Source organism: Melanotaenia boesemani, chromosome 3, assembly GCF_017639745.1.
Source record: "Melanotaenia boesemani isolate fMelBoe1 chromosome 3, fMelBoe1.pri, whole genome shotgun sequence".
In the NCBI taxonomy this organism is placed as follows: Eukaryota; Metazoa; Chordata; class Actinopteri; order Atheriniformes; family Melanotaeniidae; genus Melanotaenia; species Melanotaenia boesemani.
The window spans coordinates 9,909,082-9,936,466 of NC_055684.1; the positions used below are offsets into that span (position 1 = coordinate 9,909,082).

The following is a 27,385-nucleotide window of genomic DNA, read 5'->3' on the forward strand; positions in this document are numbered from 1 at the left end:
AAAGTGTTTGCAGACTGCGCTATCTAGCCTGCTCTGATTGGTCAGTCCATGAAGCCCCTCGCTGGTTGGCCGTTGACAGCGACAAAAATGTAATATTTTTCTATTTTCTTGTGTCGCGTCGCAAGCATCGTGTGCACGTTTACATGAACGAGCGCAACATTTCACAGGCACAAATGTCGCCTGTTGCTTGGCTGGAGGAGGACAGCGGTTTTCGCCTCAATACACATGTTCCATAGGAAATGAATGGAGAAGGAGTGGCATCGCCTCCTGTGAGTCGAGCCCATCACTCTTTTGCACCCCCACAGCCTGTAGTATGTACTACAGAGGTGTCGTGGGGATGTTGAAGCCTTTCTACTAGTTTTTGCCACCGTTTTCACACTTGAACTGGCTTTAGTGCCATGTGGACATAGCCTTAGACTCAAGACAAGAAACACAACACACAAAGAACATCTGGGGGGCATGCTATGTAGTACATGGCGGGCGGGGCCACTAAGGTGGCCTCACTCCCAGGACAATGTGGTCACTGCCCCTCAATTTTAATTGTAAACAAAACACTTCATAAGCAGTCAGGAGCGAAAAGGGAGAGGGTAATGGGGACCTCTCACACACCTGTTCCCCAGGGGTGTGGCACTGGGGGGGACGCTATCCCTGGGGCAGTGGACCCTTCGCTCGGGCTGCCCCGAATTGCCTGGTGGGGCTGGCGGCTGCCGATCTTGGCCCACTGGGGCCTGTGCCCCAAGACCGCGAGGGGCTTTGACTGGGGCTCTCCTCTGCCACCCTCTGGGCGAGGCTGGAGTCGTCTTCAGGGTGGGGTAGCTTGGGTTAGTGTTCTGGTGCAGCTGCTGAGGGTTTGGGTCTCTGGGCTGTCCTGATCTGCCTCTAGCTTCCATAGAGGCATGGTCGCATTTGCATGATTTTACTCATCACTGATCATTCCTTATTCCTCATTCTCTGCATGCTGACACAGTCACTGAGTTGTCCAGTGGGTTTATACACTAAGAGATCATTTTTCTTTTTTTTCTGTGAGTTTGTATCTGGTTGGTGTTGTGATACACTTGTGACATGTCCTTTTGATTTGGATATTATTTAAGAACTCTTAATGACTAGCAGCTCTGTTGTTCAGTAAAAGCCGTAGGACATTTTCTGGTGCATTTATTTACAAGTGTAGCAGTTTGTTGTCTGGTGACAGTGTGGATTAAAGAGTCGTTGCCTTCTGTCTGTTGTGTTTTTGTCTCCTTTATGTTCTTTCTGCTTTACCTTTTTGCTTCTTTTTGCTGTCTTCCTTCTTTTTCTATCTCCTTCGGTCAGGTCCAGCAAGATTACATAGATTCCATGTAAATTCAAAGTAAATAAATAAATGAATAACAATCAAGAGGAGCCTTATACCCATAAGCCTCCCTTTGGCAAAGCAAATTTGTTCGGCACAACACAGCAACCATAATATCATTCTGCTTGCTATCACGCTGGTAAGGACAGGTTAAAAAAAAAATCCCATTACAGTTCACTGGTAAGGAGTGTGGACCAGAATGTGAGATGTGATGACTAAGTAGTTAATTTTGTGGCATATCAAATGGGTCATCCTGCAGCCATCCTCAAAATGTAAAGTTAGAAATGATCAGTCTTCATAGATAAGGAGGATAAAGTGCTTTTTTGGTGGATTGAGTTCACAGCTGTGGCAAAGCATCTGCATGCCCCAAATCAGCTTATTTCGTTGAGATAATGCCAAATTTAGATTTGTAATATGGCATGAGCAATACCTTAGTTGTTTACATGTTAAAATGTTAAAAAAAAAAAAAAAAAAAAAAAAAGTAGCTTGTCAATTCCACTGATTAACATCTTGAATCATGAATTTTGACAGCCTGGTTTTCACATCGGTATCGCGTTCTGTCGTATGGAAACACAGTGTTGGACATGAGCATAGTGTTGAACAATATTGCTGTTGTTGCATCCCTAATTGTAATAGTCTTTTTTCATGTGCTGCTGTCCTCTTGGCTTGTTCACCTTTGAAAAGATATCTCAATCTCCATGGAATGTTAATCTGAATAAATAAAGATATAAATAAAATGTAAGAAGTATTTTTAAGTTTCAGATACATGTTTTGTGCCTTTTTAGATCTACTGTGATTTGTAAGTAGCACTGCACATGTAAATGATAAATGATAAACTGAGGTAAAAGATTGTTGCAACTTTCTTTTTCTCAGGTTATACATATGTTTTGTAAAATGATAGTTCATTAAATTTAAACATCTTACTAATATACCGATTAAACATAGGGATAATTTGGCATTTTTGTCATTTTTAGGTTATTATCAAGCGGCAACCTTCTGGGGTAAAATGTGAAGCCTATGCGGAAGTGCAAAAAATTGCAATTCGCCCCTCATCCGCTTGGGGCTGGCTCCAAAACAGAGCAAATCCCCATAGACTCCCATGTTAAAAAGACCAACTTCACAGCAGATATAAACATGTTTAAAGCCTGATACAAAAATCCATTTTAGGTGTGTCCTTTTGATTGACACGTATCCAATGTCTGGATAAGAAGGGAGAGTACAGCACAACCGCGGTTTTAGCCGGCTAACAGCACACCTTAGCTTTAGCCTGCCTACATCCATTAGCTGGTTAGCTACCTTTAGCTTGGTTAGCTCTTAGCTACAGGCAGCTCGGAGGTTGATGGGTGTCAATCATCTACCCCCACCTTCACAGTCCCCCCTTCAGCTCCACCTTTTTGCCCATTTTTGGATTTTCTGGGACTAACGACACACGTGACGCTGCCAAGATGTCGATGGTGGGAACGCCCAATGAGCTTCAGTTCAGCTCTTCAGAAACTAATGGGTGACGTCACAGAGGCTCCACCCATCTTTTATATAGAGTCTATGGTTATGCTATTATTTTACTGGTCTGACACACTAGAGCTCAAACTGTGCTGTATATAACATCTAAACGAGTTTGACACTCCTGGTCTAGATGGATTGACTGAGTCTGCTGGCCATTTAGGTATCCTTCATAAACTGTCACTACACTGTTGGATTCATATCTCATGAACTTAGTTTGCAGATTGCATCTAGTCATTGTTGGTTGTCATGTTTACATCTGTAGCATTTCTGTATGGGCTGTTAGCCGAAAATGCCATTAGCCATTTCTGCTAGAAGATTAGCATGGCTAATGCTAACTGACATAAAAGAACGCGTTATTTTCCCATTGTTCTCTTGTATGGAACCAAAGTTTAGTGACCACAGCTTTGTTTATTACCACCATGTAGAACATTGTCTAGAGCATCATCTGCTGACCACATTATGCTTATCAGCTGATACAAACAAACCAAATGAACATTTTTGGTTTAGAGAAAATGAAAACACCTCGGTCTGAAACAGACACTCTGGCCGAGCAGCTTGAATATAACATCCAGCTGATGTAGATTACATGTGCATACGTACCAGGCAGGACTTGTGTAGCCGGCTGGCTGATTTGGGCGAGGCCTTGCTGCTGCATGGACAGCTGGTGCAGCTTTGCTAACTGACAGAAAAAAAGACAAAAACTCCAGTAATTAGCCTAAAACAAACCAACAACTCTGACAAGATGCTATAAACAAACATCATCAGGATGAATGAAAAGTTTCTTACCTCTGAATGTGGAATGCCATAGTGGCTCTGTACTGCATACGTCTGAAACAGATTAAAAAAGAAATATGTCAGAGAAGGTTGCAGCACAGTTTTGTCTTTACTTCTGCAGACAGTTTCAGTTTGATCTGCTCACTAAAGTCTCCAAAATTCGTCTTTGTACTGTCAATCAGCACACAGAACAGACGAGAGGAGTTTATTCAAATGCTGGTTGAATAAGGACATTTTTAACTTTCCATACATGAAAGTTAAACTCTCCAGGCAACAGAAAGCAGACTGGACAGGATTCTGCATCAGACTAAATAAAGGAGTGAACGAGGGCGCCTGCTGACAACTCAGCTGAAAACCTTTCTGCAGCTTCTGAATTATTCATTAATCATAAAGTGTCATTCCTCTGAAAGCTGAAAATACTGAAATTTGCATAGAAATCTGCTAGGATCTTCTGTTTATCTTTGTTGAGGAGGTTGGTATGGTTTGGTTGTTGATTGTGTGTAAGGTTACACTAAATTACAGAGGCCACAAGATGAGGTTAAAAGGACAGTTCAGTCAATACAGATCTTTAGAGGGACTTCAATGCTACATGATGTGCATCATTTTCTTCTTCTAGATCTTCACAAGAGGAGATAATATGATCCTTTTAAGCTTGGATGTAAAAGATAAAGAAAAATTTATACAATTATTTTCTTTGTAGTATATATTTGAAAGTTTAAAGTTGGAGTGTAAATGGCCAGTTTGATCAAGGCGGAGACTATGAAAGTCACCCAGACAGCTTGGAGAAAAAAAACCACCAAGACAGATATTGTTGATGTTGTTGTTTGGCATTTTTAATAAAATAAAAAGCTATATATGTATATATATATATATATATATATATATATATATATATATATAATCACTGTAAATTTGTCTAAACAAAAGTAAAATGTACTATTGGTTGGCTCTCATTTACATTCTTTGGCTTTTTGCCTTCAAAACAATTTGCAAGAAAATCTCTTCATGCTGGTATCAACCAATACTGATACTAGCCTTGGTATTGATAACATCGATATTTGGATCGATCAGTCCAGCCCTACTATAGAATCCGTAGACTTTATTTCTACGATTCAGATATCTGCATTAAAACTGTAACTACATCAAAGTTTGCTATAAAATAAAACTGGTACCAGGTGAATTATTCAGAACACATTTGTGAATGAATTTCTCTGGTCATGTGTACAAGATCATGACTACAAATAACACGTCTCCAAACAGCCACACTGAGCTTCTAATATAAGAAACACTCCGGAGGCAACTAATGGAGTTGGGGAGGAGATGGGTGTGTGCAGAGGGGACAAGTTGGTGGGCGTCCATGGAAAAGTCTCTAGAGAACGTTTTGTGTGTCTTCCTGCACCTTACATAATCGATTTTAAAGTTGCTATCCTTGACATAGACTGCATTATCACTGCTGCTGAACTTTTGACTCCCGATGCTAAATCAAGGATGTGGAAAATAGGCTGTTAGCAGGAAAAAAGCTCCAAAGAGAGAGACAGAAGAAGACCTTTCATGAGATTAATCAACCTGCTCTTTGTGTCCTTGATATCACAAAGTCTCTCCTTGATTTGCAGATTACACTAAAGGGTTATACATGGTGAAGAACTTAAAAGTCAACACTTCACACCTGAATTAAAAGTTTCATGCAGCAACACAAAAAAACAACACATGAATATTCATGTTGACTCAATTAAACCAAACTGATGGGCAAAGCTTTCTATTTATTGGTCTGTCTATGTTCCAACCCTCACCTGTGGTCACCAGATCTAGGTAGTGACTGAAGATACTGATTGGGTGAGGAGCTCACAAATCTGGAGGGAGTTTGGCATGGAGCTGCTGCACCTCTATTTCGAAAGGAGTGAGCTGAAGTGCATCACGCCCTCGAGAAGGATGGATAAACCATCAATACTCAGGTAAGCTGTGGTGTTTTAACAAGGCTTAGCTGGTACTGAGGGGCCCGAAGTGTACAATCACAACTTTTTTCTTTTCCTACAGTTTCCTGCAAAGATACCAACACATGATACAGACATTCAGAAAAGCAGAGGAACTGCAGGCCTTCTTTCTGTACTGCTTTGTCTAATTAAGGGCTGTGGGGAAGCTGGAGCCTATGCCAGCAATTAACAGGTGAGAGGCAAGTACATGTGTTATCCCACTATCATTGTCAAAGCATACCAATACTGCTGATATGTTGTCATAAAATCCTGACTTTATAACTGCATTATCTGGCAAACTTTCAGATGTTAAACACAACATTCAGCTGAATTTACAGGGAGAAGCAGTGGCCAATTACCAAGGAAAAACTTTAGGCTGAGTTGGTAATGGCTTTACTTTGTACACAATGCAAGAAATGTATGTGTTTGGTGGGGGTTGGTAAATGTAAACTGTGGATCATTGTGTGGGTAACTTCATGTTTCTGAGCTGGTGGCAATAAATGGAGACATTCAGTTGTCCAGGGAACAGATGTATTAACACCATTAGCTTCCCTAAAGAGAAAGAATGTGGTGACGTGATTTTACATTAAACTTTTTAATAAATCCTCTTCCTGCTGCCCTCCATCTCTGCCTCAATCACTTTGCCTTCTCCACATGACTGTAGGCTGAATAATGAATTACAGATATGAATCTCCTCGCTCAGCCTTTTGAATCAGCTCTAACCCTCCTTTACTCCTTTATTTCTGCCACTGTCACTTCTTTTTTTCTCTCTTTAAAAATTGCTGTTTTTGAGCATGATGTAGCACCAAGTCAAGATGTAATTATCTGAGTCAGAACTGGATCCAGATATGAGTTATATCTGCTCAATATCAAGCAATGAGTAATAATGTTTGTTACCTGCAGTTGTGCAACATTACAGAGGATGTTGTCTTTCAGTTCCTCATCCTAAATACATTTTTCTGTTTATTCACAAGATAAAAGGTGCAGATGTGAGAAGTCTATTAAAATGTAAAGTGAGGCAAAAAGCATTTAGAAGATGATGATTGTTACACACTCCAACATTGTTAGTTGAGACTAAGTTGCTGATGGCTTTTCTTTGTACACAATATATAAAGTATATTTGGAGGATGGGAGTTGTAGTAACTCCATGTGTTTGAGAAGTTGTTGAAACAACTCTGTTGTCCAGTAAAATATCTACAAACACTACTATTAGCAAACTTTGTCTGCCTGTATACTGTCCAAATTGCCCCTCACTATGAGGTGAGAAGTTGGTGCAGGCAGCAAAGAGTGGCATGGGGCTTTTGGTGGCTGATAACAGTGGCTCTGTCCAAGTGGATAGCAGCCAAAGCCTGCGTACTCAGCAGGAGCAAGTCCTAGCAAGCTTACTACTAGCACCTGCTCATTTAGCCTGGGAAGCGGCTGTTGATGTACGTGTGGTCAGGATGGAAATGGACTCAAACATGAACAACATAATGCAGATTTGGTGTTGTATGGAAGAGTTAATAAGGACAGCCACCACTAAAGGATACAGCTTTGAGATAGTTTTTTAAAACATTTTTAGTCACACATGCATGTAGAATCTACTTTTCAAAAGACTTCCTGTTTGATTTGGCCTATGGGTATTTAACTTTGTGTAACTATGGTTATTGCTTGAGTAGTTTAGGTTCCTACCCACCCCTGTTTCAGGGGGGAGGAGAGAGAGCGACGGAGTGATTGTGTGAGGATTGTTCAGAGAGAAGGCGCGAGGCTCTTAGCTGTACCAATGCTGTCCTGCGGTTTTGGTCTATTAAAGATTCTTGAAAACCCTAACTGTAGCCCGCGTTAATCCACAGCCTGAAGAGACCAGGGTATACGCTACTGAGAAGAAAATAAGGGTTGCAGGAGCAAGAGGCTTTTTTGTAGGTTGTTACATGGTTTAACTGTGTATTAAATTTCATCCATGTTGGTACATGCAGTAGGCGGGTTTAACTGATTGAATTCTTGCAGGGGGCACTAGAGAGCCATTTTTGAACCTACCCAGAATGTTTAAATACAACTTAGTTTGAGGTCTGAATCTCCTCAACCATGCCTAAAAGATTTAAGCTACTATGAGTCAGTTACAAGTAATTCCTGTTTCATGGTGTCCTTTTCCAATTTTTGCCATGCCTTCGTTTGTTGAGGGATCTTGAGTTTTCTACTGTGGCATCATTTAAGGGTTGATATGTTGTGAAGCACTTTCAAGTCTATGTCGATAATCATTAAGAAGCAGGATCCCACGATGTGAAAAATATGACTTTCTACTGTAAGTAGCCAGTGGCCTAGACAGGAAATGGTATCATGTGGATCTGTTCAGGGTTTGAATCACATTAAGCACTGTACGTGTGACAGTGATCAGCTGAAAGTTTAGTGAGTTATATTAATTTATAATTCATTATGTCATGGTGTCATATCGAAGATTGCCATCTGCCACAGATATTTTTACTGGATATCATCATCAACTTGTTTTTTGCTCCCTGATCACATTGGCACTAGGTTCAGTCTCAAAGGTCAGAGAAGTGGGCCTTTGAGTAAAAATATGACTTCCTGTCACAAGGGGGTGGGGCTAATGTGCCAATTAAATATTAACATGTAGATGTGTTCAGGATTGGACTTGTATCATACATAGGTAATTTTGTGCACCTAGCATGTTTAATGGTATATCAATTCCATGTTTCATGGCGAAACATCAGACTTTGAGGCCCCACCTTCACTAAACACCAACTCCTTTTAAAAGCCATATCTTCAGAACATACTGACCAATTTTGATGGCAGTATGGTAAAATCTGTAGGAGTTTGTTAAATTTTGGTAAAATGTGACGGTATGGTTTTAGGCCATTCCTCCACGAAGATTTTTCATATACCCTGTTATGTTGAATATGTGAAACAAATTTTATAAAGATTGAGGAGATGCAATAACAGGGCTACCACAACAGGTGGCGTTGTGGCAGCAATTCCACCTGAACATGCTCAGTCACCTAAAATACAAAATTTTAAATCCCTGCTGATACACAATCCACCCTTTCATGATAGTGTATTTACATGGATTTACATGGATTCAGAAAAATCTCCTAGTTTGGGTTAAAATGGGCCTTTTGTTGAAGTTAAGACTTTTGGTGCAGCTTTATCCATTTGCACCACATGTCTGCCAGTTCTCTGCAAAACCAGCCTTTAAAACTGTCCTACCATTGATTTGTCTCCTCCGGAGAGCTTTTTCTCTTTTCTCCTCCCTCGGTGTCTCCCTGTCACCTCATCCCTCCCTTTGTCCTCCCATCAGCACCACTGAGCCTCCATTAGCTTGTGTTACTGTTGTTTTAACTGACACTCCCAAGGCGATGTGCATGATAAAGAGACCTGCATACACCCACCCACCCACTCACACACAAAAACACACACACACAAACACACACACACACACACATTCGGCTAGCTAAATTTGGCTGTCAGGCATTCAGGGCTGTCAGCGTGATGGAGTAAAGTGCTCTTCTGTTCTAGTTTGCACATGTCTGTCTTTTTCTGTCTTTAAGGCTGCAATGTTATTTGTCAACCTGTCCACACGTCCATATGTCTGTCTTGTGTCCCTGAGGACACCTGACCTGAGGGTGGTCTGGTACCTGGTCTGACTCATTCAATCCTTACACCATTTAGATGTGTGAAGCTTAGAGTCCCTGATAGTCTGGATCTGTCTCCAGACCAGCCAGTTGGGTATTTAGTTTATCTCCCAGTTTGACTTGGTAACGGAGAATCTGAGTTGATCAACCCAAGCTGTCAACGGCTGCCAGTGGTATTCAGTGCTGTTGTTTTCCTTGTTTACTATCTTCTTGCCTTTCTGACCCACTAGCACCATTCTGCTCGGCACTACATACTAGTTAGGATGAGTTACGGATGGATTAAGGTTAGTTGAGATCTAGTCATACCCCTGATTTTGGTTTGATTGTTGGATTAGACTTAATTTTTTTGTTTATGCTAATATTTTAGTCTTTGGTTTTTAGTCCAGGTTTTAACCAATAAAACAATCCTGGCCATTTTTTTAAAACCCAAAATATTAATGGATGGTCTGTTACAATGATATTCTTAGATTTGTTGGAATGAATCAGTCAGAATTAGCAGGAGAAACTTGATTCAGGTGTCAATACACAAATGCCTTTTTTCCCAGCTCTGTTCTAATCCTAGTGAATAAAACCGTTAGGACCAGAGCTCTTCTGACGGAGGAAGGTCGAGAGGTAAGAAGGAAGTAGACCAAGAATAGCTCCATAAACAAGTATATGCCAACGTCTTAGCCTATATGTTTACAGGACCGTTCTACATGTTTTTTCAACAAGCCATGATGGGTAAAAGACCTGAAATGAGATCTCAGAGCCCCACGATACACAACATCCAGAGCACAAAGACCAAACAATCTTTTAAGGTATCTTCGAAAAAAAAAAAAAATTTTCCCATTGAAATTTCTTTTTAACACCAGTTTACATAAAAAGTTAAGAATTAGTTGATTTAATTTATTTTATAGCATTAGTCTGTTTGTCCTCCACTTCCCTCTTATCAGGTGGTTTGGTCTAATATTAGCAGCTGTGAATGGTTTTCAAAGATAGGAGACAGAGAAACAGAAAGTAAAAATGGAGAGAAGAGATGTTTGCATATTTTATGAAGGCATGAACTGCTGCAGCAGCACACCTTCAGATCAGACACTCTGGGCAGGTGGATGGAAAGTACTTCAGAGTAGCAGAAATCTGGCCCGAGGCTGGCTCTAAACTAACATGAAGCGCTCGTTGGGGGTTCAGTGTCTGGTTGAAGGACAATTAGCTAATGATGGTGACACTGGAAGTGTTAGAAACTGGTCTCAGACCATTGAGCTGTGGATGGTCTGATTCAAACAACCTGCCTCATCCTTGACATGTAAGCTGCTGGCACAACAATCACAGAAAGAGCAGCAGAGGAAGTCTAATATCGGAGCCAATTTCTGCAAAACTACCATGTTTGATAAGAGGAAGACTGGACGGGAACTGTGTAACTTAGATTATATATCTCACACTTTCTTCTGTTTTCTAGATAAAATAAAATAAATAAAAACAATACTTTATATTGCATTTTTTTTTCACCTGAAAATATCCTAACTGCCTTAACCAGTACTGGCAGAGAAAGGCTTTTGTGTTTTTAGTGTGTCAGAGCAGCAGGAACATCCCTCTGCAACATCTAACTAGAGCAGCTGAAGACTGGCCTGTGAAATTAAGGAGGATTCCTGGACGGTTATTTTCTATTCATTCATAATGTAAAAATAAAGTAAAAAACGTGGTAATTATTCTAAGTAGATGTGTTTCCTGGGAGGTTGAAGTGTTTGAAATAGCTGAGCTGTTAAACTTCAATAGATACTTTGTTTCTCTATTGTTTTCTCTCTGGTTTTTCTACTTCTCTTTAATCCACACCCTCCTTTTCTGAGGGCCATTCCCCATATTTCACCTTCCTGTCTTCCTTCTTTCCTACCCCAGCCTCAGGTTTTCATACTTCACTCCACGGCCTTCATCCCCACTGAGGCTTGGCGGCCATGACACCTTCATTTTGTCAGCGTTTGGTGCAGAAAAAGATGATTTATATTCACTGGGTCCCTCTGTGCAGAGGTGTTAATCTGGGATCCTTGACCTCTCTGATTTTACAATGTCGCCACTGCAGAGTGTGAATCCACAAAGAAACATCACAATGAAATAAATTCAAGCCATTTGGGGAGGCTTACCTGACCAGCTCAGGTGATCCCTTTGATGATTTTGGGTTATTCACTGTCTTTAATTGCTGGCTGGTATAAAACAAAAATACTGATTGCTGGGATTAAATAAAAAGGTGCCTCAACAAAGTTTATCTTTAAGGGTCCTTACATTTATGCAACCAGCTCATTGTTCATTTTTAGGCCCAAGCACCGAAGTCAGTGCGAAGGCCTATTGTAATGCAAGCATTTATTATTTATATTTTATAGTTTTTTGCCTAAGAGATTTGTTTGATTCTGAGCTGAATTATTCAGGTTAAAGTTCATATTAAAGGTGGTAAATGTTTGGAAATAATTTGTTGTAGTTTTATAAATGAAACAGTCTGCTGATACTTGAAGCCATGAGGGGTGGTTCAGGACTTTTTTCACAGCATCGTACATTGGCTTGATTTATCCTGCAGCATTCCTTTCATTCATACATTCAAATGTCGTAAATTTGGCTTATTGTGGAATCTGTTGTCTGGATGTTCATGTTGAAAAGTTTTAGCTTTTAGCACAGTTCTCTTATGTTACTGAAGCCTGAAAGTAAATATGTTTGGTCTGCAGGTCAGAATGTTATAGATTATATGTGCGACAGTCGGCCTCCTCAGCCAGCAGCCCCTAACAGTTAAAATTAAAATGATAAAACTTTTAAATTTCTTAAATTAATAAACCTAATTTGTTTTCTGTCAAAATAATCCTGTAGTTAATAGTTCAGTTATTGCTGTGTTAACCTTTTCTATCCCCTTAAGTTAATAAAATTTAATAAAATAAAAAAAACACAAACACAATAAATCCATTAGTGTGAAACAATGAAATCCTGTAAAACGCAATCACGTAGCTCCGGGTCTGGATGAGAGAAGCATGTATGGACTGCAACAGCTAAGCTTGGGAAGGAATATTTCTTCATCATCTCCAAAAATGCAGCTTTGTGAACTTTGCAAGCCTTCTGATTTCTATTCTGAAAATTGTTCCATATTTGAACCATAACTTGATTTGATTGTCTGAGGAGCAGCTGATGGAACTGGTTTTCCTTCCTATTAAAATGAAGTTTTTCCTCTCCACTGTCTCCTTGTGTAGGTCAGGATGGAGGATTAAATCAAAAAGAAGATTTCATGTAATCCTATGGTTTCCTGTGCTAGATGAGGATTTTTATGAATTGGTTTATATAAACACAGTTACTGTAAATGGGACTAATGTGGATCATGTAACAGATTTGTTTTAATGGGATAATTAAGTGGACTACAATGAAATGGACTGAACTGGACTGTGTCTTTAAAAGTTCCTGAAAATGATTTTGTTGTGAACTAGTGTTGTATAAATAAAGCTGAATTGAGCTAAACTGATTCAGACTAAAGTGTTGAGAAGAGTGAAGGTTATATTTGGGTTTTAGTATAATGACCATATTACACTTTTTTATCAGTCTGTTCAGGTCTGCTCTCACTAAAACCTTGCCAGGACGCCGTGCAGGCCACCGTCAAGAGGTAATAGTTTGCATCTTTTACAGCCTGAGTGGATGCACCTTGTTGGCAGGTAAAATGAAATGCCCCCTGCCCCGAGCCCCTAGGTGGACATACTCACTTGCTGCAGGTCAACTGCTCCCTGTGCCACTGAGAACAGGGGGTGAGAGCCAAAGTCCGAAGCCTCGAACACCTTCAGCCGGCACAAAGAGACACAAGCAGAGTCAATGCTGGAATTAGACTCTGCCTGCTGCAGAGCAATCACCATTTCACATATCTTAACAACATCAGGTGTGAGGTTTAGACCTCAGTCAGAGCATGCAGATAAGTAATACAGTGTCTTCTAACGAGAAACAAGCTGCACCTCAGATTCCCATCTGCTAAGACATTAATGTAACAGAAATACATATATTATTTCTAGGGCTGTCAAATGATTAAAATTTTTTAAATCAGATTAATCACAGCTTTCAAATTAATCATGATTAATCACAATCCGCAATTGTGCCTGTAAATTGCCCTTTTTAGTGTATTGTATCAACAGAACAAGCCAATGCTATAAATATTTACTAACTGAGCTTTGTTTGGGTAAAGGTCAGATGTACAAGGGTCAGTAAATGCAGCATTCAATGTACTTCTATATGTTGTTCTGCATCATCTCTACCATGTTCTAGATCATGATGCAGAACTCATATATCATAACCTCACCAACCGTCTCCATGGTGATGATTTTTGTTATAAAACCTGCAGATGTGACGACAGAAGTTAAACAGCCAACGTTGATGAAGAAACTCTGATAAAACTGATGATCTGGATAGAAACACATTTTTCCTTTTATCATTGAAATCTAAGTGTTTGTGCAGCAGTATAAAAGTCCTACAGCAGCTTCACCCAAAGTAAACACCTGCTCTTAAAATAGATCATTGGCTGTTTGTTTTACAAGTTTTCCTTCAGTTCGCTCAGATGATCATTTTAGTTGGAATAATCAGTTTAATATTTTATAAATTTTAGACCTAAAAAAAGGTCTCATTTGTGCCCCCCTTTTACTGGACAGTGCTCCTGTCTGGCCCCCCATCAGAACCTTTCTAGACCCGCCCCTGCATAGCTGAAACTCAAACCCTGTCTACCACCAGCCAACTATTGTGTTAGAGAAGGTCCTGCCAACAACAATACGTTTGGGTAAATATGTGACGGTGTGAACCATGAACCCCTAGTTTCCTCCTCAGCTGAGCGATAAACAAACGCAATAAGAGAGAAAAGATAATCAGCTGATCACTGACAACCGTTCACGGAACACGGACATGAGAGAGAGGAAACAGCTGTTGCACAGGAACGACCAGAGATCCTCTAGAGCAGACATGTTGGTGCAAACGTAGGTGCAGGATAAGTTTTAAAAAGAATGCGGGAAAGGTGCAGGTGTGCCTTATGTTTTCCATTTTGCCTTTCCACGTCCCGCTGTCATAACAGAGAAATGACGAATGTATGGGGCTTAATTGTGTTGAAAATATTTATACAATTAATTACATAAATTAGTTACCACCATTAACGCGTTATTTTTGACAGCCCTAATTATTTCATGATCTGACTTAAACATAGAGGGGGTCATTTTATGATTCAGGTCTGAAAGATTTCTTCACTGAAAAAACACATGAATTTTACTTTTTCCTGATGTGATCCCAAAGGCCTTGCAACAAGGAAGAAATGTGTGCTTGCAGGGGGGCCGTGATCACGACGCACCCCGAAGCATCAGCGGGGGACAGGGGGAGCCCGAGGCCCCAAAGGCCCAGCAGGTCCACAGAGCACCAAGCCCAGGACAGCCAAAGCAGACAGAGCAGTGGCCCACTCAGACCAGAGCAGAGGGGCCCCCAGACCGGAGCCCCCCAGCATGATAAGGCAGGGGCACTGGGCAGCAGAAGGCAACGGTGAGCAGGCCCAGCGGGCTCCGGGCGACGTGGCGCAGGCCGCACGGAGGGAAGGCACCCCACAGGCCCAAGGGCCACCCATTCCCTCCACCAGGAACCCAACGAGGCCTGACCACCCCAGGCAAAACCACCGCTGGCCACGCCAACCCAACACCAAGGCTAGGCACCCCAGGGACAAGAACATGTCCGCAGGTCAGTCTCCCCCACCCCATTCCAAAAAAAAAAAACAAAAAACAAAAAACAAAACTTCTTTATTCCGAACTTACCAGGCACCGAACCTCCACCCCCCACAGCCCTGAGCGCGTCCCAGGACACGAGGATGTAGGAAGTCCCTTGCCCCCCTGCCCCCCCCGCCTGAGTTGTGTGTGCATGAGTGTGGGCTATTTATACTGCAACTAAAAACTGGAAGGAGCCATGAGACGGTGTTGGGTCCTACTGCTGCCAGGCAGGCAGCAAATCTGCATTTGTTATTATATCTATATTTAAAAAAACGTTAGTTCATTCTTTAGCATGTGTAGCCATGTATAAAGAGCCATTGTAGAAGGTCCAGAGAGCCACTTGCTGCTTCGGAGCCGCAGGTTGAATACCCCTGATGTAGGGTTTGTAAACCACAATTTACTGCATTTTCTTCACATAGCAGCAGGCCTTTTTTTAAAGGAAAAGAACCTTTTTGCGCGTAACTATGTGATTAATCGCAACATTTTATGCCATTAAAATTTTTAATTATTGCCCAGCACTGGCAACTAAGCCAGCTATCAGTTACCATGGTGATTTTGACAGGTTGTTCCACAGTAAGTTTTGAGCATTTTGTTTCAACAGAGAGAACCAACCAGATGACAGGACAGTGAACAACTCATTAACCTGATCTGGTTTTCAGAACAGAAATAAAATGTTTCTCTAAATGCTGTCAGGACATGAGGATCCTGACTCCCACTGCTGGTTTGACACAATAAAACACATACAAAGTTAGAAATGACCTTACAGTATGTCATCAAATCTCCCTCAGCGTCATCATTTGACATTTCAAAGACCCGTGAGGATCATTTTAAGTTGTGACACTACAGAAATACGATGGTCTCAGTAACACCTCCGAGCCACACACCGTTCGACCACAAATAAGCAAACACCACAGACGACAGCACAGAGACATCCATCTTCAAACAGTTTCCGTTCCGTTTCACTGAAGTGTGACCAAATACAGACAGATCTCTGTTGTTCTCAACTCTTTGGGAAAATCATACACATCTCGTATTGCACACAGCGGGGCTCTGATGCAGCATTCAGGTTGATAAAAGCTCTTCAACCAATTAAAAAGTAGAGTTTCTGTCCCTGAAAACTTTTTCTAAAATCAGGTCCTTAGAGGAACTTAAAGAATGTTTAATGAAGGAATTTTTACTTTAATGTGTGAGGAATAAATCTACATGTGTATAATGAGGAACATACATTTTTTTAAAGAAGAGAATAAAGCGAAGAAGCTACATAAATCTATTTTGACCCCCCCCCCCCATCCCCCACACACACACCACCCTTTCCTTTTCTTCAGAACTGCCTTAATTCTTGGTGTCATAGACTCAACAAGGTGTTGGAAACATTCCTCCTGCCCCATATTGACAGGACAGCATCAGTTGCACATCCATGATGAGAATCTCCCGTTTCACCACATTCCAAAGCTGCTCTACTGGATTGAGATCTGGTGACTGTGGAGGCCGTTGGGAGTACAGTGAACTCATTGTCATTTTCTAGAAAGCAGGTGGAGATGAGTGGAGCTTTGTAACATGGTGCATTATTCTGTTAAAAAAGAGCTCTTCTTCCGGGCTGGCAATGAATACCTCAGGATGTTGCAGGATGGTAGGATGAAGCAAAAGATGGACCAATGGATTTAGAGGTTCAACAGCTTTAATGAGGGTGCTGCTATTATCCAGTGTGGTGATAAAAGAGCTGAGCTAAAAGAATTCCATTTACTGCTCTATTCACTTCAGTCCTCACCCATGGTCACCATATCTGGGACGTGATTGAGAGGATTTGATCACAGATACTGACTGGGTGAAGAGCTCACACATCTAGAGGAAACTGCTGCTCCTCTGTATTGAAAGGAATCGTACTTAGGTGGGCTGTGGTGTTTTAACCACGTTTAGTTTTTTTTTTTTTTTTTTTTTAACTTGTCCTATCCAGCATCATAGCAAGCAAAATGATAATCTGGTTGCTGTATCGTGCTGAACAAATTTGCTCTGCCAAGGGGAGGCCTATGGATAAGGCTCCTCTTGATAATGTGATTAATTAATTTATTTATTTACTTTGAATCACGGAATCTATGTAATCTTGCTGTACCTGACCGGAGGGGACAGAAAAAGATGGAAAATAGCAAAAAGAGCAAAAGGGAAAGAAGAAAGGAGACAAAAAGATCACAGACAGAAGGAAACGACCCTTCAATCCACACCATCACCAGACAACAAACTGTTACACCTGTACATGAACACACCAGAAAATTTCCTACAACTTTTACAAAAACAGAAACACACACACAGAGAAAACAGGGCTGCTAGTCATTAAGAGTTTTTAAATAATAACCAAATCAAAAAGACATAACAGCGACCAGATACTAACTCACAGGAAAAATAAAAAAATAAAAAGAATTATCGCTTAGTATAAAAACCCACTGGACAACTCAGGAGTGATCAGTGATGAAGAGGGGTGAGTGAGAGCATGCAAATGCGACCACGCCTCCACGGAGGCCAGAGGCCCGGGCCCTCAGCAGCAGACCCGGAGCACCAACCCAAGCCACCCCACCACGAAGACGACTCCAGCCCCACCCAAAGAGCGGCAGAGGAGAACCCCAGCAAGAGCCCCCCACGGTCCCGGGGCACAGGTCCCAGTGGGCCAAGATCAGCAGCCGCTGGCCCCGCCAGGGACCGGCCACCCAGGGTAGCCCAAGCAAAGGGCCCAGGGCCCCAGGAGCCCAGAGGTGGCCGCCACATGCCTAGGAGGACCAGGCCCCCCCCACCTCCCGGTGTAGACCAGCACACACCCCGATGTTCCAGCCGCACACCCCGGGAACCAGGGTGCCATTGGCCCCTTCCCCCCACTCCCCACCTACTCCAATCTGCACCCCATATAACCCCACACTCACACCCTCCCCCGCGCCGCACCCACAAACACTCACCACCACACATACACGCCACACACAACCCACCCACTATGCCCCGTGGGGGACACCCCAGGCGGACCAGAGGACAGCGAGCCCCAAGCAAACTTCCCTCTGGATGATGAGCCTCTAGTGGCATTAGGCACCCCCGCTCCCCAGGAGGCCACCCAGGGCTAGACAGGCCAGGAGAGGCCGCCCCCCACGACCAGGCCATTCAGGAACCACAGCCAGTGAGCCGTCACCAACCCCACAAGTGCACTTAACCTCGCCCCAACCACACACAGAAACACATGCACACACCTATTTCCTTGCACACTCCCGCTCATCCTAACTCATATATGCCTTCTCAGCCCCACCCACACAATATAAACACTCACACAGCATCCAACCCTCCCACTCTCACTCCCCAGACACACCCCCACTCATCCTAACACATGCATACGCACGCACAAAAACATACCCCCACATCCACACAAACATCATCCAAAGTATAGACACACAAACACAACATACAAGCATCCCTGTCTCACACCCCAGCACCTCCCCAAATAATCCCCCGAATCCCACTCAGCCCTCCTTCAAACCCCTACACCCCCCCTGCCCCCGGGCCATACCCTGGGTCCCACGTTTAGTTGGTACTAAGTGGTCCAAAATTTTTCAAGCAAGTATTCCCCACACACTTACACCAACAGCGGCAGCATGAAGCGTTGATACATGAAATCGTACTTTCATGATGATTCCATCAAATTCTGACCCTACCAGCTGAATGTGGAGCTGAAAAGGAGATTCATCAGACCAGCAATTTTACTCCATCTTCTTTTGTCCAGTGTTGGCGAGTCTGTGTGAATTGTAGCCTCAGTTTCCTGTTCTTAGCTGACAGGAGGCACCCGGTGTGGTCTTCTGCTGCTGAAACCAGTGCTTCTTTAACTTCCTGTTGCACTTCTATCATCTCCAACCAGTCTCCCCATTCTCTTCTGACCTCCGCCATCAACAATGCATTCTGGTCCAGACGAATGCTCTTCACTGGATATTTTCTCATTCCAGTAGATCAGCTGTTTCTGAAATACTCAGACCAACAACCATGTCACAGTCAAAGTCACTTAAATCTCTAAATGCTCTGAGTTGCTGCCACGTGATTGGCTGATTAGATGTTAGTGCTAAAAGTGGAACAGGTGGACCCGATGAAGTGCACATTAAGTGTAATAATATAATTACCACCAACAAAAGTCTTTGCAGACTGTATGAAGGAATATTTACAGTTTAATTTTTTAATTAGTCTTCCACTGCTGACCTGACAAGAGCTACTAAAACTGACCAATCCATATCAGCCACTGTTTTTTCAGTTTTGCAATGTCAAACAACACAATATATTATTATCATCATAATTCCACTGGTTACATTTACCAGCATCAGACAGGAAGTAAAACTACTTCCTGTTGCTGGAATATAATGGAATGAGCCATTTGTCTGTATATTAATGTAAATGAAGTTAATCACTTTCTTTTCCTGCCCTGATAGTAATTCTCCAACAACATGATATAATTGCCTAAATGAATTCCATATAGCAAAACATTAAAATCAGTTATAGTTATAATCAGCAGCAGCTCTAAATGGTCCCAGCAGACCGTGTAATCAGCAGAACGGAGTTCATGTAATTAAACAGACAAACAGTTGTAGCAGCCTGAGGCAGCGACATAGAAGAACACTGAAAGTTTTAGATAAATCAGATGAATCTTTACATTCTTTCTGTCTTAGCAAACTGCACATGCAGGTATTCCTTTAAAGGTTTTCTTTTTGTCAGCTCACCCCCAATGCATCAACACCCTGATGTCCTGTATTTCTCTGAACCACACAGCTCCATTTTGGTCTATTAAACCCAGTGGAGCTCCAGATGGGTGAATCTGCTGTCTATTGCGACTGCAAATGCACTGTGTTCCAGATGATTCCGCATGTCAGATTCCAGTTAAAACATATGGGTTTTAATTTTTCTGGGGAAGATTTATCTTGTGTTGTTTTTCCATCTGTTTAGATCACTGATAATCTCAGACAGGTTTGATCTTCAGTTTTCCATGTGGCTTGTTTGGATGAGGGCACTCTGCTCTACCCTGGGAAGACTTCCCTGGCCCTCTGGGATGTGTTCTCCATGGCCTTGGAGGGCTCTGGCTGGGGCCCTCTGCCATCTTCTGGGCTGGTTTGTGGTCATCCCTGTAGAGGGCTTGCTAGGATTCATGCTCTGTGGTGGCTGTTGGTCACCCAGGTTTTGCACTGAAGTGAATTTTGCACTTATTCACTAACTTGCATGCTTATGCAGTCACCGCATTGTCCTGTAGGTTCAATCAACTCTCGCTACAGTTACGTTTTAGTTTTTCTGGTGCTGTGGTTGTGATTGTGTTTTTTTAAGCTTGACTTCATATAGATGCTCCTGATGATAGATGGTGTGTAGCAGCTGGTTGTCTGGTTTCTCTCTTTCGGTTGTAAAGTTTTTGCTGTTGGTCCTCTGTCTTCTCTTCATGTTACACTCTCCCTTTGTTTCCCCTGGTCAGGGGCAGCATACACATGTAACTTAGCAATAGTCAAACTATAGAACAATGCTCTGATATCAATGGGGGCTTTAAGTCCACAAGCTTTATTTCCATCATGTCTACTAAGATCCCCTTGACAACACTGCAGCCAGACCATCATTCTACTGCTTTGATACAGGACAGGACAAGATAAAAAAGACAGTCCTAGTTTAATATGAGGAAAAAGAAGGATGTTTCTCTGCATGCACAGTGCATACAATCTAATTGGCCTCCTTTTACCAGTACTCACAAAGAAACGTTTGCAGTAGACTCAGAAATACATGAAGACTAATTTCTAAACAGTGTTCTTCACTGATGAATGCCATGCCGACAGCCCAGATGGAGGTCGGCCACTAGCCACTATGTCCCGACAAGGCTGTCATTTCAGCAAGGTGGTGGTGGAGTGATGCTTTGGGCTGGGATAATGGGGAGTGAGATGGTAGGACCATTTAAGGTGGCCTCTGCTAAATTTGTTCAGTTTCTAACTGACCACTTCCTGACCCCAACCCTATTAAAAACTGTGGAGCATCCATACAAGGAAGATCAATGAGGGTGGGGGACAATAGACCTCCATACAGCAGTTTTAGGACTTCTCAGTGAGATTCAGGCAGAAACTATCCATGAACTTCCAGATTTAATGATGGGAGATTAAGTTAAGTTGATATGAGAGAAGGGGTCCCATGTTAACATGGATCTTAAGCTGATTTGTTTTTAGAAAAAATGTTTTCTTTGTAATGAAAAAATACAAGAGGTGAACATTTTCAGGTCTTTAACCCTATTTAATGTTTTAAAACATGCAGAATAATGTAGAACACTGGATTTTAACTGATGGGGAAATTTTATTGTTGAATAAAATCCAGATTCTACATATCTTTGTCAGGTATGAATGGACTTTGATTTGACTTGTACCAACACGTGAAGGAGCAAATGAGGCATTATGGTTTTTTCTCTGTAGCTACGGCTCATCTGATAAAACCACATGAATTCATGACTGGACCCAGTTAGTTCTCAGCTTACCTGGTTTCCTGCCAGCAGCACAGTTCCAGGCGTCGGACTGGGTCGGTATGGAATTGTCGCTCCCTTTGGTGGAGACTGCAGATTGATGGAAAAACATGGAAAGAAGAAAGCGATAAGGAAGAATTAAGGAGTGAATATCACATTAACCCCTACCAGCTAAAAGTGATCTTTATTGATTCAGTCTACAAATCTGATCAGAAACATACAGAAATATTGTTGTTGTATCCTTCTTTTATTAAATTCCAAGCCACAAACATCTTCCTGTTCCAGCCCGGAGGTGTTTGGTTAAAAAATGATTAGATACATATGAGCCAGAGCATCCAGTCACGTTAGCTTCATGGCTGCAGGTGAGCAGCGTATGTACAATAGACTCGTGCTGCTTCTCATGCTGACACCAACAAGTCAATATACTGGCTCATCAAAAATGTTTTTTTTTATTCTGTTTGTCATTTTCACCTATTTTTATCTTTACTGACATGTCTACTGTCTTCATGTCATGCACCCTCTAAAAATAAATGAAAGGGTTGTTGATGTGCTGCATGTGTATAAGAGGTCTTCAATAACTACTGACATGGTTTCATCTCATCATTAAAAACGGCCTCTCCCAGTTAAAACTTAGCTGTGCTTCTGCATTTAAAGTCTAATTAATTTTTCTGCTGGGTGATTTGACATTGTATTCATCATTTTGCAAGTCATCGCTGCTCATTTTTTTTTTTTTACAGTTACAAGAAGTAAATGCTGTTGTTATTTCTTCCAAAACACTCTTGGTTTTGCAGAATAACCCCAACTTCACATCAGTCAGCTGACATAACACAAGCCAAGGCCAGTTTGTTTGTATTGTACATTTTATCTACAAAACAACTCAAACTGTTTTAAATAAAACATCAAAAGCAGGACGCAAATGAAAAATCAACTAGAAGCATCAGAGAGCGTAGACCATGCCAAGCCATTGAAATTTTTTAAATTAAATAATGTATTTTTTGGCAATGATTGTTTGAATTATTTTTGAGTTAAAAGCTCTAATAGCAAAATTAACCCTATCTCCACATAGTAAAAAATCCTACAGTTTTTTACAAAATAAAAGCAATATTTCTAAAATTTCTACAAAGTGCAATTGCGAGATGCAGGTGTTTCCATTAAAGGATGTTTAGTGCATTATTCCCATAAAATCTCGTCTTGCGAGACACCACTTTGAGGAGGAAGGAGATTTCTAATTTTTTGTAAAACTCTGCATTTTGCTGTTTGCTATCAAGGAAGGAAGTTATATATTTTTCTTCAATTATTTTTAAAAAGATTTCCATCCTCTCCTGCGTCTACTCATACCGCGCTACCTTCACTTGAAATGAACTGCTAACGTGACTCCTACGTCAGATCTGCAGACGTGTAAATCTGAAAAGAGTGTTTCCATTCCTTCCAGTCTGCCCTCAGGCTGATTAAATTAATTAAAATGCCATATATGTTGTATGTAAATGTTATATTCTTGTGATATGGCTTATTCGTGGAATAGAGTGTTTATTAATAGAAGGAAAGATTAATTTCTTAAACAGTTATGCTTATTTGATACTGCTTTACAGTGTGTGCAGAATTATTAGGCAAATGAGTATTTTGATCACATCATCCTCTTTATGCATGTTGTTCTACTCCAACCGGTACAGGCTTGAAAGCCTACTACCAATTAAGCATATCAGGTGATGTGCATCTCTGTAATGAGAAGGGGTGTGGTCTAATGACATCAACACCCTATATCGGGTGTGCATAATTATTAGGCAACTTCCATTCCTTTGGCAAAATGGGTCAGAAGAGAGATTTGACAGACTCTGAAAAGTCAAAAATAGTGAGATGTCTTGCAGAGGGATGCAGCACTCTTAAAACTGCCAAGCTTTTGAGGCGTGATCATCGAACAATCAAGCGTTTCATTCAAAATAGTCAACAGGGTCGCAAGAAGCGTGTTGAAAAAACAAGGCGCAAAATAACTGCCCATGAACTGAGGAAAATCAAGCTGCCAAGATGCCATTGGCCACCAGTTTTGCCATATTTCAGAGCTGCAGCATCACTGGAGTGCCAAGAAGCACAAGGTGTGCAATACTCAGGGACATGAACAAGGTAAGGAAGGCTGAAAAACGAGCACCACTGAACAAGACACACAAGATAAAACGTCAAGACTGGGCCAAGAAATATCATAAGACTGATTTTTCTAAGGTTTTATGGACTGATGAAATGAGTGAATCTTGATGGGCCAGATGGATGGGCCCGTGGCTGGATCAGTACAGGGCAGAGAGCTCCACTCCGACTCAGACGCCAGCAAGGTGGAGGTGGGATACTGGTATGGGCTGGTATCATCAAAGATGAGCTTGTGGGACCTTTTCGGGTTGAGGATGGAGTCAAGCTCAACTCCCAGTCCTACTGCCAGTTTCTGGAAGACACCTTCTTCAAGCAGTGGTACAGGAAGAAGTCAGCATCGTTCAAGAAAAACATGGTTTTCATGCAGGACAATGCTCCATCACACGCATCCAAGTACTCCACTGCGTGGCTGGCCAGAAAAGGTCTAAAAGAAGAGAAAATAATGACATGGCCTCCATGTTCACCTGATCTTAACCCCATAGAGAACCTGTGGTCCCTCATCAAATGTGAGATCTACAGGGAGGGAAAACAGTACACCTCTCTGAACAGTGTCTGGGAGGCTGTGGTTGCTGCTGCACGCAATGTTGATCGTGAACAGATCAAGACACTGACAGAATCTATGGATGGCAGGCTTTTGAGTGTCCTCGCAAAAAAAGGTGGTTATATTGGTCACTGATTTGTTTTTGTTTTGTTTTTGAATGCCAGAAATGTATATTTGTAAATTTTGAGTTGTTATATTGGTTTCCCTGGTGAAAATAAATAAGTGAAATGGGTATATATTTGGTTTTTGTTAAGTTGCCTAATAATTATGCACAGTAATAGTCACCTGCACACACAGAAATATCCTCCTAAGATACTAAAACTAAATAAAGCCCCACTCCAACTTCCAAAAATATTCAGCTTTGATATTTATGAGTCTTTTGTGTTCATTGCGAACATAGTTGTTGTTCTGACATTAAGTTCCTTTTCTGTTTGCTTTTACTGTTTTCTCACTTATTCCCTTGTCAACCCAGTAAAGAAAAGGAAATAAAGGAGCAAAACGCATGCATTTCTGGCTTGTGAGACAAAAGTTTGGCTTGCAGTTTAATCTATGTTCACGCACTGGTTTAACACAGAACAGTACATATCAACATGTCTGAAAAACTACCTCATGAGAGCTGAAGAGTTATTTTGTGTTCACCTTACCATAAATCATCTTACGTTATAATATATCTTTTAATAAAATGTGCATCACTGTTTAAAGCTGAGTGCTGACTCAGAAGAAAATTCTGGTATATCCAATTTTTAATTTGATCAGTGTTTGGATCGGACTATAGTTTCCTGGTGAATTGGTTATGTAAATTTGTGTCATCAGCATAATTATGGTAACATTTTTTGTTGTATTTCATAATTTCAGCGAGTGGGAACATGTACAGCAGTGGTCCCAAAGTGGAGCCTGGGGGAACTCCACAGGTTATTTTAGCTTGTTCATATTTATAGTTCCTTATAGACACAAATAGTTCCTGTCTTTTAGATAGGACTCAAACAAATTAAGTCCTGTGCCAGATAGTCCTACCCAGTTTTTTCGCCATTCTAGTAAGATGTTATTCTAGGCACTGATGTTATGCATTTAGTGTTGTGGTGAGGCCAAAATCTGACTGGTAGACATTCATGCTCTAATATATCCTTGCTCATGAAGGAGGTCAAACAGGCGTTTTGGTATTTCCTTCCAGTGAGACTGAAAACAGATTTTTAAAGTAACTGGTCCGTGTTCGGGCGGCTGCAGAGAGCTCACATCTTTACACAGATTTACTGAGTTTTTGTCTTCCTGAATCTCTACAGAACAGAAACAGCAGAAACATGAAACTCAAGCAGAAAGCGGAGTTATTCCTCACAGTTGGGTAAAAGATTTAGCTACAGAAAGCTGATATTAGAAGATCAAATGTTCTGCTGATGTAACACTTCTGATCAGTTTTAACATTTTGAAACCTGCTGCCTTAAAATGGTCAGTATTTGTTATAAAGAATTAGTAGCAATGGTCAGAATTTCAACCTCACAAGGTCAGATTTTCACTTGTTTCACTCACAGTTACATTATTAAAGTGTTGATAAAGTAGAAATTCATCTAAAGTGGTGTGTTTATGTGCTGTGGTTGCTACTGATCTTTTTTTTATTGTTGCTTTATAACATGTGTCTGTATTTCTGCTTATTTATTGTGAAACAACAGAGTCTAAAACAAATGTCTCCATATTGATTACCAATGCAGTGTCTATTCAAGTCGGCACTATGAGCACTTTGTCGTCTATTGTGTTCTCCTGACTGTTTATTAGAAAAACTCAATGAAAAAAGTGACATAAAGGTCATGTAATTGTAGTTCTGTTGCTGTGAGGACCAATAAATCTTTACGTGGTAATTGTGGACCTCTTCTCCTTCTTTAAAAACAAAACTCAACAATTGTTTGGCTTCAGTTCAAGCTACATTTCAGGTTTGAGTGGTGATGGGTTTGACATTGATGTGTAATATTGAGGCAGAACAAAAAGAGTCAATGATCTGCAGCTGTGAAAACCTTCCCTTTAGATGGCTGTGACAAAAACCTTTTATGTTAGAAAATGCTGATTAACCCTTAAAACTACACTTGCAAACATCACTTATTACTATTGCTTCCGTTGTTAACAACTTTTACAGGAATCGTAATGTGTAACCTTGTGAGGTAAATTATGATGGACAGCTTACCCTTTAGGTGATCTACTGAAGTTTTCCTGCTATTTACCATTTTCAGGAGTTTTAAAATCTAGACAAAAATGTAGTGTTTATTGAGAGAGTCTTCAGTATATGGTAAATTTACAATGATACATTCAAGTTCACATTGTCATAATAAAACAAGATCACTATCACTACTATGTTGATGAGTGATTTCTGAATCTCTTTAAAGCATAAATTATAATGGAGCCACTTCCTTCCAAACCTTTGATAAATCAGTGAGGTTATTTACGATAATGTCCAGTTACAAGCAGCCAAAGATCAACAAGTGAGAAACTTATATGTCAGCCTGAAAAGAACAATAATAATTGTCTTCAATAACTTTGATCCTCTATTCCTTTTTGGTCTTGTGAAAATACTAGGTAAATAGTACCATAAATAAGTATAAATAGTAAAGAAAGAAAAACATAAATAAATAAACGGGGAAAAAGTTTAAATATGAAAATAGTTGTTTGTTGGTTTCAGTACCAATATTTTTTCTCCTGAAAGCCAAAACCTGAGAGAATCATATGCAGATAATAAAAAGCTTGGTCACTGTTGATGTGTGTGTGTGTGTTATTTCTACAAAGTACTGTTAAATTCTTTTTTGTTGTTTTGCCTGTATGCTGCTCTATCTATTGATACTTAATTTTACATAATTTAAACCTCATAATCTGACAACTGTGGCCGAAAAAATAATGTCTGGATGTTGACTGGGATTAAAAAGGTTGAGCTTCTATATGCATTTTCACATAAAAACACTAGACGGATCAAAAATAGCAAAACAATGGCTTGGGGTTTGAAGGTTCCTAAATACAGCACACAGACCATGTTATTGGTCCAAGACAACCTAAACAAGGGCTTTCTGACTGGATTTTATAGTTATTGGTAGTTTTAGAACATGCACACATGAAAATTGAGACAACCCTAAGCACAAACGTGATTTCAGCCAGTACCTGCGAGTGATAACATACATCCTGAGGAGGTATTTCTGTACTGAGAGGGAACAGAACAGTTTTAGAGCAGAGAGACATCCTGGTGAGAGTATGTCAACCCTCCGTGTGACCAGATGTGGCCCAATGAGCCAGACTGCAGCTATTTACTGTATTACAGTCCTCTCCAGCTATT

General features: G+C 41.0%; 1 protein-coding gene across 1 annotated transcript in view; it reads right to left on the reverse strand.

The window, feature by feature from the left end:
• Positions 1-27,385, reverse strand: part of pcbp4 (poly(rC) binding protein 4) — a 205,350-nt gene that overhangs the window by 39,302 nt on the left and 138,663 nt on the right. The window contains exons 9-12 of the mRNA XM_041979989.1: positions 21,420-21,494; positions 12,902-12,973; positions 3,617-3,658; positions 3,431-3,509 (exon numbers count right to left, since the gene is read on the reverse strand). Coding sequence (XP_041835923.1) covers positions 3,431-3,509; positions 3,617-3,658; positions 12,902-12,973; positions 21,420-21,494 — 268 coding nt within the window. The remainder of the gene's footprint in view (positions 1-3,430; positions 3,510-3,616; positions 3,659-12,901; positions 12,974-21,419; positions 21,495-27,385) is intronic.